Consider the following 18,341-nt stretch of genomic DNA (forward strand, 5'->3'; position numbering starts at 1 on the left):
TTAATTTTCATTGTTTTCTTTGTATAGAAAGTCAGGAATTTGTTCTGTTTGTTTCTGCGGATCTTTTCCACATCAACCATGAAGGAAAATTGAGTTATTTAATGTAGTAATTAGTGGATTTTGAAACCAAAGTGGTTCTGAGATATCTTGGTACAGCTAGCTGTACCAAGTAGCTGTGATTACTAACTGTACAGCACTGCAGTAGCTGTACAGCAGCTGCATTTATTTGCATTGTGTGTTTAAACAAAATGGGAGAAAGTGGCAAATGGAGGATGGAGTTCTCTTTAATATACTAGTGGAATAAATGAGTCTATTTCCTATTTCTACATGTATACGTTATAAATTCAAGAATATGCATTCAAAAACAAGAATGTACATTCAAGAACCATATGTGTTCCATGTTGTGAAGGAAATCCATTTGTAAACCTCAGTATTGAAACATTGATATCATGGCTTTAAAAAAATGTTGTGTTTTTGAATGTTTCACAAGGCTGTGAGGGGCTAGAGTTTTCTTCATCCTTCAGGTTATGATAGTAGATATCCTTGAATTTGTATAGCTTTTTTGATTTGAGGAGAAACGGATGAAACTCAAAGTGGTTTTTAAAATCAATTTATTCCTCTTAATGTTCTTAGTAACACTACAAATACCCAAAGAATATGCAATCAAGTCAAACGTCAGAAATGTAGCTTGGATCTATTGCTAATTTCAGCAACATTGTTAGTGGTATACAATTAGAGGTCATTCTTCAGATGAACGACTCACTTGGATAGTTTGACTGTTCAGATGGAAGTTAGTTTCTAGGGTTGGCATGGGAAAAAAACACAAAATGAAATACGTGAGAACTTAAAACTACCTGGGGTGTAGGATATAATACCTTTTTCAGGTGACAGCAATTCGATGGCACAAGTGCAATAATCATTCTATGTACTTGTCTGCTTAATGAATTAGTGTTCATACAAAAAGTTAAAATTACAATTGTTTAGGTATCTGAATATATTCTGATTTTTTTTTTTTTTTTTTTACTCTAAGCTTAACCTGTAATTTTCCTTGTTCTGTTTTTTAAGGTTGTTTCTGTAATGCATCTTGCCTTAAATTATAGGTCTGTATTCTTTTATACCTGTGCCTTACTGATGCATTGGTCTAGGAATATAGCAGAGTACTGACTCAGTTAAAGGCTGTGCTTAAAGCAGAATATATTCTTATTATGCAAGTATTTGTCAAGAGTTTTCTTGCTTCTTTTCTCAGTTTAAAAATATAGTTAAGTTGTTTTATTTTTACGAAGTTGGATCTGTTTTTATTGTTGTTAAGCTTTTGACATAAAAAGGTCAAGTGTTGACTGCTTTGTTATATTAATACCTTTTTGTTTTTACATTTACATAATTAAGCAGAAATAAATGTTCCAAACAAATAAAAACAGTAAATTGAAGTCATTAGAATTTACTCCATAGAATAAAAGAAACAAGATTTCAGCAAATGTCTGCAGAATTCACACTTGGCATTGATCTTCTGAGAGTTACCTGAAATTCTTGCTGTGCTGCCCTTTGGAGTTGGGTGTACATTTTGTGTTGTGCTGTGTGGGTTTTATTTTTTATGTTGGTTTGGTTTTAAAATACAGTCATTGAGAACTTGGAAAGTAGTTAACTCCAAGAGAAGTTTTGAGTTTTATTACTAGCTTTTGTATTTTAGCAAATCACTGATTTTGTTTGTATCCTTGTAGCTGTTGAATCAGTAATCACAAAACTGATTTCTGCCCTCTCTGTTCCTTTATTTTCTTTAACAACAACAAAAAAGAAGTGATAAGCATCCCTCATTTTTACGTTTAACAAATGGTTGTTGTTATACTATATTTGCTATCATGTTCCTCCTCCTGTTGTTACCATTCACCATTGTTGTTTCATGAGTAATGCCTTCTATTTCATTTGCTCTGAATGCTGTATGCAAGCAAGTACAGTGTGTGTTTGGTGTTCCCTGCCTTTGTGAGGACATGCAGCCGTGAATGCAGTTGAACATTGTTTTCATATCAGGAGCAAGGAGACTCAGACTATAGCTTCACATTAAAATGGTTCCAAAAAAACTTTTCATAAGTCTGTTTGCTATTGCTTGTTCTCTTCCCGTACTGCAGAACTTTGTTTCATGGGTTTGTCATTTGCCTGAGTGTTTGTCGGTTTCGTTCAATGAAGCAAATGACAAAAACAGTCTGATTTTTGAAAAAAATTCTCTTTCTTTTTTCTAGAAGAGACGGAAAGAAATAGCACGGATGGGAGGCAAGAGGAAGTGAAAATACCTTTACTTGGTGTTGTCACCAAATGAGGTTTTGAAACCACAACCAGAGCATGCCAGTGGCATTTAACAAGAGGCAGTCTCCTCACAGTACACCCTTTCTTTTGATGTTTCAGTTTCTTGTCGGAGTCCATCAGGCTCCAGAGCCATGCTTTCCTCTCACGAAGAGAACAAGAAGGGTTGCTGTGGAGCAGATGCGCAGGTCAGGGTTTGCGGGTTGCACTGGAATCTCGCCGTCCCCTCCCCGCTGTGAGAGGAGGGGGTGCTTTTGGGGGGTGTCTGAGCCAAACCGTCCCCTCCCCAGACCCTGGCTCTTCACTTTCCTGTAAGAGCTGAGGATGTTCCCAGTTCCTTACAGTATGAAGATGTTTACAGTTTACCCGAATTCTTGAGGGCTAGAGCTCTTGTTGGCTGGAAGAGATCCGTTTAAGTTGTGCTGGGAGTTGACACAATAGAGCCTCTTTTAACATCAAGCAATCAGCCTATATCTGGGCATGTGTTGTGGTGTCTGTTGCTGCCTTAGGATGAGAAAAGCCTGTAACATTTCTAAAGACAAGCCAATTCATGTTTTTGTTGCCAGTACCAGAAGCTTCGTTTTGTACTAATTTGCTAGTGTAGAAGTGACGATTTTTTGTTGTGTGTTTTGTTTAGTGGAGTAAACAGGATTCATAAAAAATATACAAACAACAAGATTTTTTTCTTCATAATTCTGTTTCAGTAATAATTTGTTGGGGCTTCTGTCATTGGCTAGATAAGCCATCCTGAGTCTATCAGGCTGCTGTGCGTGCTGCCATTGCCTGCCCCCCCCGAGTTTTTTCCTTTCCGGTGTTTACACATCCTCCGCTCTGTAGTTCTGTGCTCATTTGTAGATAATGGAGTGGGCTAGAAGGAACCTGACCAGATATTTTTGTGCCAAGTTGTTCTTGCCTTTCCCTATAAACATCTGATGGCTGGTTTCATTTTCAGCTCTGCTGCTGATGTAACTGGTAAACACCCTTCAGAGAGGCTGGGGGGGGGAGGCTCCTTTCACCAGCTTACAGCATGAGTGGCCACATCCTGTTAGCATCAGACAGGAAATTTCAGCACCTAATGGCACAATAAAACTATTGCTTTTAATGCCAATTAACAGGGATTAGGAACAAAATTACTGTGAATTTAGATTCTACTTGTAACACGCATGAATTCGGAATTCTCAAAGCAACATGCTAACTCTGTGTGTGTGTGTTTTAAAATGTTTGTCAAAACACAGCCAGACATGTGTTTAAACAAACATGTCCTGTGGTGTGCTGGTGCTGTTGGGCTACTGGGCACTCGGATGACGGGAGTGTGTGGGGAATTGCTGAGGAGCTCCAGGAAAGCATGATGTTCCACTGGCTGACACACTCCCTGAGTGTCTGCGTTATTAGTTTGTAGTGTGTATCCAAGCCTCCTGTTGGTCTTGTTTTCTTTCATTGACCATGGTCTTTCAAACCAATGCGTTGCTTTTCTGCTTCCACTGATTTTATTCTGTTCAATGAAGATGTCTCACCATTTATGCATTCAACCCACTGCTGTTACAGTGTAGATTTGCCAGAATTACAGCATTTGCTTTGCCCTAGATTCTCCAGTAATGTTGGCTCGATATTGTATTAATTACGCAGTATTCTCCAGTTGTTCCTTCACTGTTTATTAGCAAGTGTCACTGCTGAAATTCAGTCTCTATTTAACAAGGTTGATGAGACTTAAAGGCTAATTCAAGCAGTCTTCAAAGTCTTAGGTGTACTGCAAGTGCATAGAAGATCTTAAATGATGGATGCTATTAAGATGTGATTTGACTTTATAATTTATTTTGGTTGCTCTTATTTTTGCATCACAAAATTAAATGCTGTTTTGATAGCACCTCTTATAATTTTATTGATTCAAATACAATGGGAAGGCAAAATAAGGTAAACGATCTTTTCTGAAAATGGCAAACCAGCTGAAACTAGTTGCTGTCTTTGTTAGACTTCGCTGCTTTGGTTCTGTTTTTGTGATGGCATGCTTCAAGGGTATCAAGGTGAGCTAATTTCTGGAAATACATTACTATGGGGGAGTTACAGCTTCACTCTTCAAACTGGAAATATTGATACATTAGTTGTATTAATTTAATAGTACGGTAAACTACTAGAAAAAGAGAAACAACTTTCTTCCTTTTATTTTTTAATGCAATAAGTACATGCAAAAATAGTAGGAACACAAATGAGTAAAATTCAATGGCAAATAAGATGAGCAACAGTAACTTACAATTTTATTTATTTAAAGAAATTGAATTGTTCTCTGTATGCAGTTTGGGCATGGCTTCAAAACTGAGAAGTGGTAATTTTTTTTTTTCATTTTCAGGCAAAACTTATTCAGATGTGGATATAAAATACTGTCTTTTTGGATTTTGGTTATTTTAGCAGCCTCCTAAAAAGAACTGTATTGTAAACTTTGTTACGCTTTTTGGAGAAAAAGATTGCAGAATTGAGCAAGAGTTGGTTGTTCTATGCCTCTGTGGCTACCATGCCATTCCATTTACTTTTTTTTAAACTGAATTAAAATATGTGATACTTAGTTTCCTCATACTGTTTGCTTGAGAAGCAGAGTTTTTTTCGAAAGAAATCCTGCACATCTTTTAAATTGCTGTTATCAGTAATCTATCCTACTGTTTTTTTTTTTTCCAAATGCCATTGAACAACTTACAGCAAATTTTTTTTACCAATTTTTTCCTTCCAACATCTTTTCCTTCCTAAGTACTGGCTATCTTGCAAGTTTACTTGCATATCTAGAGTTTTTGTGATGATGCTGTAAGAATAAATACAGCATGTATTGTATTTTGAAAATGCATCTCTTTGGAAGACACATCTCCAAGAATATGCTGTTGTGGGAAGTAAGAAAGATTTCACCCCCCCACCCCCAAGAGAAAGTACTGAGATGAAAACTTATGCTAGGAATTTACATATAGATTTAATAGGCAAACTACAAATTGCAACAAAACAAAGAACATCATTATAAAATTTTGCTGAATGGTTCCTTGTACAGCATGTTCTGTAGAAAGAGAGATGTTAGGCAATATAATTGTATATGTTAGGGTAATTGTTGGAAGTGTGATTTTTTTTTTTCCTTTCCTCCTTCCTCCCGGTAAAACCTTTTATCTATGCAAAGCTTTTAAACATAGACTGTCTTTATATGCCTGCACAGACAGTATAGTTTCATGTGTTGTTTCTGTGCTGTGTTTCATTTACATCAGTACAATGTTAACTTTGTCTGTTAGTAGTTTTTTTTTGTTTGTTGCAGTGGAGGGTTGATAGATATAACTAAATCAGAGGCCAGTAATGGCTGTTTCTTGTGTTGTTTGAGCAGTTGGGGGAGGGAGAACATGTTTCTGAATGCAGAGAACCCTCAATTTCAAGGTTAGAGAGTTGATTTTTTTTTCAAAAAAATATATATTTTTAAATGTTGAATTTAAGTGTTGAATGAGAAGGGGACACCTTTGATCTATCTGTTTGGTCTTGCTTCTTTCTCCTGAACCATTAAAGTGGCCACAGTCTCAAACTGGGTAGAGTATATGAACTGATATCTATCTAGATAAACAGATATAAAGCAGAAAAAATAAGATGAAGCCTTGGCATGGGTTATAGTAAATAAGTTGTGTACAGTTTCACAGCAAAACATCTTTACGTTCTCTTACTCCCTCTGGTTCTGACCATACTGGTTAGACACTCCCATTTCTTTTGCTCATGTATCATAAAATGCTTGATTTGTCTCACAAATTTGAGACTTGATGGAATAATTAGTCTTTGTCACCGCTGAAACCCTAGAGGAAAACCTGTCTGCACAGTCATCATTACCATCAGGATATAGGCGGGTAAATAGATAACATTTTTCTTTGTCCCAGTTTGTGTAGTTATTGTGGAACTTGTTTCCTATCTATTCTGATTATAGAGTGGTGTCTTTTTCCTCCTACTCCCTCATGAAGTAAAATAACTGTACCAAGACCCTTATTTTTCCCTCTGTTGGCTGCTAACATTGAAGTTTAAGTTAAGTGAAAAAAAAAAGTTATTTATATATTTATATGAACCATATAGTTAACTCTTGTTCTGTAAACCAATTTTTCAGCAGCTGAAGTGACTGTATGAAGCAAAGTTACTGATGGCTGTAGCTAGTTTGATGTGGGTGTGCCAGACTTCTGGTGACCAGCTCACTGGTACCGTCTCTGCTCCCAGTTCTTGCTGTTTGCAAGGCACGTGTTCTTCTGTTGGTAATCCTGTTTGAAGAGGCTGCTGCTGGTGCTTCTTTCTGAAGTTTGTCCACAGCTCTGTAGACCTCTGAAATAATCCGGAACAAAGTGAGATCGTATTTCCTTTCAGTTAAAGGCTTTTTTGTTTGTAAATGTTGGCAGTGGGTTTCCTCTCGTGTACGCATCTGCAGCCTCTGAGCCCTGGAGAAGGAAGGCACAGGGGTAGCTCTGGCCTGGTGAGCATATCTGCCCTGGTAGCGCCTTTGGCATTGGGCTGTGCCGTGCTGGAGCCCGTTCCTGTGGGAGAAGCAGGAGGAGGTTACGCTGTTCCCCTTGCTGACTCTCCTGTGGGAATCCCCAGCAATGAGTTTGCAGCCTCTGAGGTATTTGTGTTGGAATGCAGCTACATATTTTTATTTTTAAATCTTTTTCTTTAAACAGCAGGGATGGGGTTTTATGGAGTGTCAAGTCTTTCCTTGCACGATCAACAGTGTAACACAATCCTAGCAACCTTGAAGTACTGTTAAAAAGGGGAAGTCTTGACATCCCACCATCTGATCGGGAGTTGTCTTCTATCCTTTTAATGGGTGGTACGATCATCTGTCTGTATCCAGCCTGAGTGGTGAACTGCACTTACATTTAGTGAAAATACCAAAATGCAGCAGCCCCCCCACTCTGTTGTCATATAAATTAAGCTGAAGTATTTGGCAAGCTGTCTGCTCATAGGAAAATCTAAATGTATTACCTTTTTCTTGTTTTAGCAAGAACAGGGGTTCTGCAGTCTCTGACTTCATCCTGCACAGTGGCCAGGATATTTTACTGTATTCCTGTATTACTGTTGGCTAACCAAACTGTCTGTACGTTAAAGTGCAGTCTGCTAGATGTGTCTGAAAGACTTTTTTTGCACTTGGAGAAGAAAGCTTTCTGTCAATAACCTAGAAGATGAAATGTGATTTCTGCAGTTCCAAAAAACGGAGTTTAAAGAAAAAAAAAATGCATGTTTTAATTTGGGGTGTTGGCAATTTGAGAAAACAAGTTTTCATCTCTGTTTTGGAAAATTTTATATTTTTAGACCCATTTCCTGAGGAAATGAAGCTTACACCATCATGTCTATCTGTCTGTACATGTTGGTCTTTCCTGAAAAATCGAGTCTGTCATCTGATTTCAGGCAAACCTGAAAGTGAGGTGACATTTCGAAGATTTCTTCTGAATTTTGTGAAAATTGTTTGCTAATTAGAGGAAAGAAACCTAAACTTATGCTCCCGCTGAGGAGAAAAGAGGCAGAACTTGGCGAGTGTACACAGTCACTAATCAGCTAGCCAGTTTGCACAATTCAGATTTGCCATCTCCTGCTGAGTAGGAATATGTAGAAGCCACGGAGAATAGAGAGACTGTTATAGCAATGAGGTAAGTTAGAGGGAAAAAGATAGGTTTCCATAGCAAAATGAGTTTCGTTAGTTCCAGCATGCACAGCAAGATGGGTTGAAGTTTTCTATACTGATTGAAATTGCAAAAAATTGAAGGAAGTGCTTTATCTGGGTACTTAGAAACCTTTTCTTTTAAATAAATAGGCAGCACATTTGGTGGAAACCATGCTGGCTACTTGTGTAAAATTCTGCCTTTAAACGAGGGATTTGAAATTAAAGTACACAAAAAAAAGTGTAGCTTTTCTATAGCTAACTTTTAATTCTCTGTAAAGGGTTGATTTAATTATATTAAGCAAGGTTGTAGAAACGTGATTGACATTTAAGAAGTGCTGCTTCAAAATTCTCTGCTTCTGTGTGATGTTGGGCTATGTTGGCAGTTGACAAGTTCCAGGCTAAATTTTGGATTCATCCATTGGTGTCTGTAGGCGTTTCAGCCATATTTAATGCTTTTGCATTCTGTTATGTTTAGAAGAAAATAAAGACATTCTCCCTACCCTCCCGTACCTATACACACACGTATGTATACACTTCTTTCTTTAACTGTTTAGCAGCCAGGAGAAGTCTGAGAAGCTGCCCATATAAGTTTCCGCACTTGTCTGGTTGTTTTTCTCTAAGCGTACCGATTTCTGTCTTGCAGTGCCTGAAAATGACAACGAAGCGGAATTTGTTTGTGCGGCTGGTGCCATGCCGCTGCCTGCGTGGAGAGGAGGAAACAGTTACCACACTTGATTATTCTCACTGCAGCCTGGAACAGGTGCCTAAGGAGATTTTTACTTTTGAGAAGACCTTGGAAGAACTCTACTTAGATGCTAATCAGATTGAAGAGCTTCCAAAGGTATGTTGCACAGTTTTCCTTTTTGTTACATTTATTAATTCTGTTACTTCATCAGCAACTGTAGACGCTGATAGTGTCTAGCTTCCCACTTCAGCTTTTAGGCTGCAGTTTGCCAAATACTTTTAAATAAAGTTTGGTCCTGGAATGGCAGTCTTGGTAGAAAGAATATTTATGTATTTCAGCTGGACCAGTTCCCTGTGCTGCCTTGGGGTGAAACTGCTTAAACAACTGATCCAGTCCAAGAGGAGAAGCTAGCTGGTGCAAAGTAGAAGAGGCAGGCTAATTTATTTCTGTGGCAGTATCTGTTTAAACTGACTAACACTACTCAACAAATCGCTGCATTATTTTGAATCTCTGATAATACATGAAGATTAGAGGAAGCAAGATTAATGTTTTATTCAGATCTCTGTGCCCACAAAAGACAGCTACAGTCCAAAGTATTCACTTGAAGTCCTTGCTTTTTCCTTTGACTGGAGAGACTTTGTGAAGTATCTCAGATTACTTAAGCTCAAACACTACAGAGAGCTGGAATGCCACTTTGATTACGTCTTTTTTATAGGAATTAATATTCATTGCTAGTTCTGAAATCTGAAGACAAAATGTGTGCTGAATGAACAGTATACTAGAGGAAAGAGTGAGATTTAGTTCCAGTGAGACTTTCGAGAAGTACAAAGTGGTCATTACAACAGATTTATTTCCATTACTAGATCCTATCTTGGTGAAGTCAGATTAAGTACTAAATATTTAAAATTGTTCTGTCCCAATTGTGTGCAAATCTTCGCTGTTACACAGGATGATTGTGGAATGCTCTATGAAGTTTTTTGAATGTTTGTCAAAACCACATGAGGCTTCGCTGATTTGGATTTTGTGAAAGATAGATGAAATTAATAAGGAATAAAGCAGTTTCAGGATAGTAAGTTTTCTATTCATCAAAAGCCCTGGATTCCAGTGAAGCTAACTTAGTTTGGAGCTTCTACTGTTTTGTTCTAATAAAGGTGTTCCTTTATTCTAGACTTAGGCGCAGTAGATTTTAAATTTGCTTTTAAGGACCTTTTATCAGCCTTTAGACTTTTTCAGTTGATTTTAGAACTTCAATCTTGTCTCTTATTTTTCTTTATTAAAAGAGTAAAAGTGAATGGTTAGAAAAACAGAATAAAATACCTTCCTTAATGGAAAAAAAAAAAGTCTTCTGAGATCTTCCTGCATTAAATTTCTGATTTATTTTTGAAATCTTAAGATTTCAATTAAGGAAAGATCTTCCCAAACTGATAATTCTTTATAATAAATAAATATTCTTTTTGTAGTCTTAAAAGAAGAAGAGGGACTGTACTGTAGTGATAAAAGGAATTCATGTTGGAGTTTTAGACCAGAAGAGTCATAATTTTGGCTATTTTTGTAGTCTCAATTTTGATAAGCATTCTTTTCAGCTTTTATGTCATTTTAGTTGCTTTTTTTGTTTTGCTACCTTTCCAATTTTCAAAAGAAAATGCAAATTCAAATACTGTAAAAGAAACAAGTCAAGAAATTAGGGAGTAGTAAAGACATTAAAATTTCATTTAATTATTTTATAGAAATTGTTATCTTAAAACTATCCATAGGGGATTGGTAAGAGAAGGCCTGTAAAGTTTGAAACAATCCTAGCAGATTTGGAGTCAGAGTTTCAAGCTTTGTATACCTTTTCCCTAACCTAAGTTTATTTAGTGTTTCAATTCTGAAACAGGCTTCTAATTAAGCCATCCTCTCAGAAGAAGGGTGAAGTACGTGTTAGGCTGTCTCTAGCTTTCTGAAGCCTGGTTAAGAAATTCACACTCTTCCCTTTCCGTTTGTCCCTGGTGCTGTGTTCTTATTCCAGTTTTGCAGTTTGCTGCCCTTTGTATATTATGGCAGAACTGTTTTTGGTCTCTGTTGTCAACCTGATACCCAAAATGATCTGTCAGTCATTTTTGTTTTGTTGATATTTTTTTTTAAATCATCCTCAATCCAGTAGTATACTTTCCAGTATACTTTAAAAATTGGTTCTTGCAGTGGGGCTTCTCAATTAAGTTGACCTAATTGAGCTGAAGATACAGTATGAGCAAAGTACTCTGAGAAAGGTGGTAGAGAAGGATTTGGCTTTACCTGAAATACTGGTATTTAGTATCAGTTTCAAAAGTAACTGGGTATTTGGAATGCTTTCGCTGTGTGTGGCCAAGTCATGTCTGAAAAGGTGCACTGTCTATTCCAAGTAAGACGGCGTACATTTGAGCTGAAAAGCTCAAACTGTAGCAGTTTTAGTTTTCCCACTCGCTTTGCTGGAAGAAGCTGGAGTTCTGTAGTAAAACACACTCTAATAATATGATTTCTGGTGCTTACTACCGGTGATGGTGATCTACTTAATTACTGAATCTGCAAACATTAAAATACAAAAACAGAAGAAACAGCTGCAAAGTTATTCTGCAGAACTCTCCCACTCTTTTTATTTTCTTCCCTTAGGGATCTTGCAGTTCCTTTTCACCTGACTAATTAGGAAAAATTATGATTCCAGGGGTCCAGATTACTGTTTTTAGGGATGAGTTTTAAGTTTTTCTCTTCTGTGCCACTACTGTTGTCATATTTTGTCAAGTTGTAAAGCTTCTGGATAAGAATGTGAAGGCACCTTTCATATAGGAAGGGATCTGGCTCTGAGCTAATATTTGATGCTAATTACAATTACTAGATACAGAAGTTATTATACAGATTTTCCTTATATCAGACTTTCATTAGTTCTCATTATTTTGTTGGCTTTTGGAGTACTTGAGCTAGGAAGTATGGAAGGGAAATAATCCTTTTTACCTTACAGTGAGTTTTAAAATGTAGTTATTTTAGAGAACATCAATGCCTACACAAATGCTGTGTTCCAGAACTATTTGACTTTTAAAAATGGATTTGTTCATTTTCTATTTGTTTGTTTTGAAGAAACTCTGGGGTACCACATGACACGCTTATTATAGAAAATGTTTTTGTGAAGTTTTCAGGACTGTTTGTAAGGTCACAATTTGAGACACTGGAAGGAATTTGTAGGAAGTATTAAGCACAGCTGTCAGCTTGCTGTGGCTGTTTGCTTAGGAAAGCAGAAAAAGTACATTGTAAACTTGGTCAGGTTTGGGGAAAAAATAGTTAAAGTGCCTGTAGTCAAAGACTCTAAATTGTCTGGCCTTCAAGCTGTGAGGTCAGAAGTTTAAAGGGATTAAAAACAAAAGCTATATAGAAGAAACTAAGAGAAAGTTGCTCTTCACTTTTTTCTTTGTTTCAATAGCAACTTTTTAACTGTCAGTCGCTGCACAAGTTGAGTTTGCCAGACAATGATCTAACCGCATTGCCAGCATCCATTGCAAATCTCATTAATCTCAGGGAACTGGATGTCAGCAAGAATGGTAAGTTACTTCACTTATTATATTGGGGTAGCTAAAAGGCAAATCACCATTGACTGTACAAAGATACCAATATAAGTATAATTTTCAGAAGCTGTACATCTAATACATCTTAAATTATGACCTTAAATCACTGCTAAACATAGAAGATACTCTTTAACGGTCTGTGTTTTTTGTTTTTAATTACATCTGTCAAATGGATTGGTTTATAATTTTAAGATTCATTACTGAAAAATGATAGTGTAAAATGTTTCTGTATTCTCTCAAAAATGCCATTCTTCAAAGTTATTACTTTTAGTGGCTTTTCTCATTCTTCACTATACTAAAGAGAGGTCACAACTTTTAAAATTTTACTGGATTCTTTTTTCTTTTTTTTTTTGGTGATTGCTTATAGTTTATTTTAATGATCTGTCTGAAAATTGTAGTAGGACTCAGCTGCTTTGCTATCCTGATCTGGGGATGGTAACCTCTGTTGCATGGGGATAAAAAGTGAATATGGACAATGACTAGTTTATGCGACTGCCTTTCATTCTGTGTGAGTCAGAGCCTTTTGTAAATTATGAAATGTCAGCCACGTATCGTATATATGGTTGGGTTTTTTGATGGTACTGTTTTGGCAAGTTGGCATATCTGCTCAAATGTGAGGAAGCTGAAATAATTTGTATTGTGTTATCAGGCTTGTGTGGTTTATTTTAAAAAAAAAAAAAAAAAAAAAGCTCAATCATGCTAATTAGTGAGAATGTGATAATCTTGCCTTGGTAATTCAAACTGAAATTAGAAGACCTTTCCTTGAAATTATATTTGGAAATAAGAATGACATAAATTTTACATGAATTACCTAAGATTTTATCATATCAAATTCATTGTTTTATTTGGACAGCTAGCTAATTACAACTACAAAATTGAGTAAGTTCTGCTTTATTGTGAAAGTATTCCCATTGTTGAGGTGTTGGCATTCTCCTTTATTATCCATTGTAGCCCAGTCTCTACTTATACTGTTACTTCATTATTTCTGCATAATGAACGCAGCATTTAGTGTAATAAATTGACCTGATTGTTACTGCTCTGTTCCTGGTACAAGTGGATTAATAGCCTTTCTTAAAGAACACAGTTCTTAAACTTTAATAATGACAAACAACTAAGAAAGAATCATCCTTTTGTCGTTTTCTGGGTGTTAAAAGGATTAACTGTTTCCAGTACAAGTTCTTGATGAATAAGATTTGAAAGCAGTAAAAGGGTTTTTGAGCTCTAGGGTTGGCAAATTCCTTAGTTTATGTGCATAAATAGGCAGCTGGTCACTTACCATCTAGAGAGTTAGCTGTCCATCCAAAGCGGTGTAACCTTTAGCTAAGTATTCAAAGAGCTGCTGAAAGAACACTAGTTACTCTGAGGCATATAAAGAATTTAAAGAGGCAGTGGCTGAAAGATATGTCATCCCTATAAACTGTGAAGCTCTGTGTTTTGGGTGTGTTTTTTTTTTTCTGCAGTTGTTTTTAACACCTTTTAGAGAAACAATAGCATACTAACTTAAACAATTATCATGAGCCTGTTCTCAATCTTATCAGTTCAGATAGCTTGTCTGCTCAGTGTTGCACATCAAAAATAGTCTTCAGGTCACATGTTTCTTCACTTGGGATGTGTCGTCTAACACCATTCCTGAAAGCTCTTTAAAATTCCAAGAAAACAAATCAGGGTCCCTGTTGGCTGAAGTACTAACAGGTTGTTTATTATTGTTTCTAATAAATGCGATATTATTTGATGTCTCAGTTTGTAGACTTAAGTGCCTTTTCCTTCTCTTTCCTGGTCCACTGTTGCAAGCATTTAACTTGTTTCTCTAAACAGCTGCAAACCTATTTTCTTTTATTTAATTTGGTAAGACTTTACAGCTCAATTTCCCCATAGTCCATGATGGCTCTGATGTTCATTCATAGTAGAAAAAAATATATAAGTTTTTGCTAGACTTCAGAATCCCAAAATGGCTGGAAGGGCCCTCTGGAGGCCTTTTGGTCCAACCTCTGCTCAGCAGGGATACCCAGAGCAATGTGGCCAAGACCATGTCCAGGTGACTTTCGAAGACCTCCAAAGCTGGAGGTTGCACAGCCTCTCTGGGCAACCAGTGCCAGTGCTCCATCACCTGCACAGCAAAGATGCTGTGATGACGTAGAAGACGTGCTGCCGGATGTTTAGCTGGAACCTCCAGTGTTCTGTTTTGTGCCCATTGCCGTCTGTCCTGGCACTGGGCACCACTGGAAAGAGCTTGGCTCAGTCCTCTTTGCACCCTCCCTTCTGGTATTTATACACATTGACAAGATCCCCCTGAGCTTCCCCTGCTCCAGGCTGAACAGTCGCAGCTCTCAGCCTCTCCCCACAGGAGGGATGTTCCAGTCCCTTGGACAACTTTGTAGCCCTCTGCTGGACTGTTTCCAGTATGTCCAGGTCTGTCTTGTACTGGGAACCCAGAGCCGGACACAGCACTCCAGGTGCTGCGGTGTCACCAGCGCTGAGTAGCGGGACAGGATCACCTCTCCTGACCTGCTGGTGATGCTTTGCCTAATGCAGCCAAGAATGCCATCAGCCTTCTTAGCTGCAGGGGCACCTTGCTGGCTTATGTTCAGCTTGGTGCCCACCAGGACCCCCAGGTCCCTTCCTGCAGAGCTGCTTCCCAGCTGGGTGGCCTCCAGCCTGTCCTGGTGCCGGGGGTTGTTCCTCCCCAGGTGCAGGACTCTGCACTTCTCCTCGTTGATTTTCATGAGATTTTTGTCAGCTCTCCTTTTCAGTCTGTCAGAGTCCTTCTGGATGGCAGCGTGGCCCTCTGGTGAATCAGCTAGGACTTTTCCAGGACTTTTCTTTGTGAGATACTGAAAGAATATAGTCTGGAAATGGTGGGTTTTGTGGGAAGCACAGGAGATGCTTTTTCTTGATTTATCAAAAAAATTACTGGGAATGAATGACCAGTTTTTGTGAAGGATGGTGAGAGGCGCCAAACTCTAGAATAATTTTTTTTTTTGTGAGATTGCTGTTGTTGTGGCAAATAAAGATGTTTTTAAAAGCTCCAATTTTGAAATGCAGTCAGGCTACTTCATAAATTGCAGTGTCTGGCTCTTCAGCCAGCTTATTTAGGGCAGAGGGAGGGCTGTAGCACAGGAGACTTATCATCCAGGTTTCTAAGCAGAACAACATACATATGTATTTATTTGTGTGTGCATATTTGTTTTGACATATAGGTGAAAATCAAAATAGCAGAAATTTTTGCTATAAATGCTATACAAAATAGTCTAAGAATGCAGTATTGATGATGTTTCAATAGCTCATAAAAATGTCTTGCCTTGCTTTCATATTTAAACGTCTAATTTCTTATATACACTATATAAAACTATAAGACAGAAGCATGGCAGATGTGTGGATGAGGGTATTTAAAAACAGCTATATTTAATCAGAACAAAGGTTGACTTCATCTAGTGTCCTGTCTATAACAGTGGCTAAACAGAAGCCTAGAGAAGGTTTAGTGAAGTGCAGAAAGCCGGGAGACATGCACATTTCCCCTGTATGTTCCCAGCATCCAGCACCTTTTGTTAGTGAACCAGACAGGGTGCAACTTTTATCCAGTAGTCTTCATTTGACTACTTCTCTGTCAATTTATCTAGTCCTTGATGTGCGTTTTGAGGTGTATGCTCAGTTACAGAGAACAAGCTGGTAGCAGCTGTGTGTCCTTGAGCACACACGTCTTTGTACAACTGTTTGGTTTGCAATATATTCATGGCTGCTGAAGAGTCCATGGTATAGATGTAATCTAAAATATCAATCTGCTGCTATGTGTGCAGTAAGAGTTAATTTTTAACTCTGCCTTTAGTCTTGGAAAGAGGCAATAAATTCTTTTTTTTATTATTATTTTTTAAGTAGTGAGGACTTCCGTTGTATTTTTATGGCAATTTAATCTGATTCCCAAGGCTATTGTAAGCCCTCAATATCAAAGGACCCATTACTTGTTTCCAGGTATACTTCAACTTTAGAGCTTTTACGTGGAAGCTTGATGGCATCCTATTTGTGAAGATAAAATGATACTTGAATAAAAGGTATTTAAATAAACGAACTGTGTTCCTATACCAGAAAAATTGCATCCTGGATTGGATAAAGCATGAAGAGATGTCTTTCACCCAATCCTAGCAGGTTATGTTGTAAAAAGAAATTGCAGCATACAGAGTTTAAGGCAAAAGTAGAAAAGAGTGTTTTCTTTACGAAACTAAGGAAAAATTCAAATTTTTTAATCTGTGGCTGTTGTTCATGTATCAGCAGTTGTACAGGAAAATAAAAATAAATAAATAAAACAGTAAAAATCAAACTCTAAATTTGCCACTTTCAGGGGTTCTTAACCTCTTGAATCTTTTTTTTTTTTTTTTTTTTAAAGAGAACAGTCATTTTCTTGTGGCTCTCGAATGCAGACAAGTCCTCTTGGACAATATGAAGAATTCTCATGAAAATATTTCTCTTCTTTAAAGAAGGGGAATGCATTCATGTACAATGTATGATGATGTTACATAAAAATGGATGGAGGAGTTAACTTTACAGGTTACTAGAAGCAAGTGATATGAAAGACTAAGGCACACGATGAGATGACTGCCAGGGAAATTAGTCTTCCCTGGAAACCTGAAAATGTGCTTTGAAACCCTTTGTGCCTGTGGAGCTAGTTGAGTGGGAAGTCTTGAGACGGTCTGTTTTTTTCCTCCGCACAGGTGGTGAGAGGAAAACATTGAATTTTTAGTTTGTGTGTTATTAGGCCCTTTAGAGGATTAAATAACAAGATCAAAAAATACCTAATAAGGCCAAAAGAAACATGGTGGTTTGGAAATTCAGATCTCTTCAGTAGTCTCTTGTATATTATGGAGTGGTTCTCTTTCACTGCAGTGTTAAGGCAAATTTAAACATGTTACCATGTCAGTCTGTATTGTAGGGGATTTTCATGGAAAAATACACAAACTGGAAAAAAAAACAACACAAACCTAACTGCCAATAGTACTATTTTAAGTCCTTTTAAAGGTTTTTGTTAACAGATGCAAATCTAGATCAAATATGTTTTCTTCAGTGTTTTAAAAAACATCTGCTGATTTGGCAAACTAGCTTTAGTATACTGTGTGCCAGAAGTCAGGGAGTTGGAAAACGAGAATTTAGGAGAATGTCTAGTTCTTATGTTGCCCATCTGTGGTGGATTTAGGGGTATGGTTTGTCAATGAATTGAGGATTATTCATAGTTAATAGGGAAATCGATCCAAGTTTTACTTTCCACAGGGAGAAGTAAGAGGGGAAGATCCTGAGTACAAAAATAATTTGCTATAGATTTGCTATTTTTCTCCATATATGAAGGAGGGGGATAAAGGGAGGACTTAGTTTTATATCATCCATGGTAGTGAAATAAAAATATAATTGATCTGCTTCTGATTACTGAGTCTGTAGCTTTGTTATAATACATCATTATATGTATTAAATTTATCCTAAATGTAGCTATTCTATGTAAAGTTCTTTAGACAAGTGTTTAGGGTTTTTTCTCAAATATATTTTCTGTCATATGAAAGATATTAAATAGGATCCATCTTTGCAGAATAAAACTATCTCCGTGTATAGGAGAGGAAGTGAACAAAATGAAATTTCAATGCAGTTAAAGCATAAAAAAGGTCTTGAATGTGGAACCTGAGTGTATGTAGTTAAAATTCTGAAATAAGTTTTATACAAATTTCTTCCTGGTTCAAAGACATTTTCATAACACAGAAAAAACAATGTAGAAGTAATTTTTTAAATTTATTTATTTTCCCCCGAATGTGTATTGCATGTAAAGGCTTATTTTTGTAAAGTGATGCACTTCGATAGTCATAGTGTATCAGCCAAAAGTGACTGGACAGACAGCATTGAATTTGCAGCCCTGGGTGGTAAGGGAAAAAGGGAAAAAGCAAAAAGCATCTTTCTGTGCTACCTTTTGTTTTCAGGTTACTCTGGGGACTCCTGCTATGGAGATATTTCAGAACCACATGAGTTTTGGTAACCTTCCAAGACAGCATTATGAACAAACCTGCTGTTTACAGCCTTCCTAGTATTCCACATCTGGCAATTTTTCCGTGCCTTGGCACATGTAGGTTTATGAAAATTAGTGTGTCAGTCCTGTCTTCAGGAAGCAGCACTCTTG

General features: G+C 37.2%; 1 protein-coding gene across 9 annotated transcripts in view; it reads left to right on the top strand.

Moving 5' to 3' along the window:
* ERBIN (erbb2 interacting protein) overlaps positions 1-18,341 on the top strand; it is a 123,162-nt gene that overhangs the window by 43,932 nt on the left and 60,889 nt on the right. For 8 of the 9 annotated variants that reach the window (XM_040540709.1, XM_040540716.1, XM_040540710.1 and 5 more), the window contains 2 exons: positions 8,583-8,780; positions 12,055-12,172. In XM_040540709.1, the coding sequence (XP_040396643.1) occupies positions 8,592-8,780; positions 12,055-12,172 (307 nt within the window). In that variant the 5' untranslated portion in view covers positions 8,583-8,591. Of the gene's footprint in view, positions 1-8,582; positions 8,781-12,054; positions 12,173-18,341 lie in introns of those variants that run through there. The other variant, XM_040540717.1, reaches the window with a different exon arrangement.

Source organism: Cygnus olor, chromosome Z, assembly GCF_009769625.2.
Source record: "Cygnus olor isolate bCygOlo1 chromosome Z, bCygOlo1.pri.v2, whole genome shotgun sequence".
NCBI classification, from domain to species: domain Eukaryota; kingdom Metazoa; phylum Chordata; class Aves; order Anseriformes; family Anatidae; genus Cygnus; species Cygnus olor.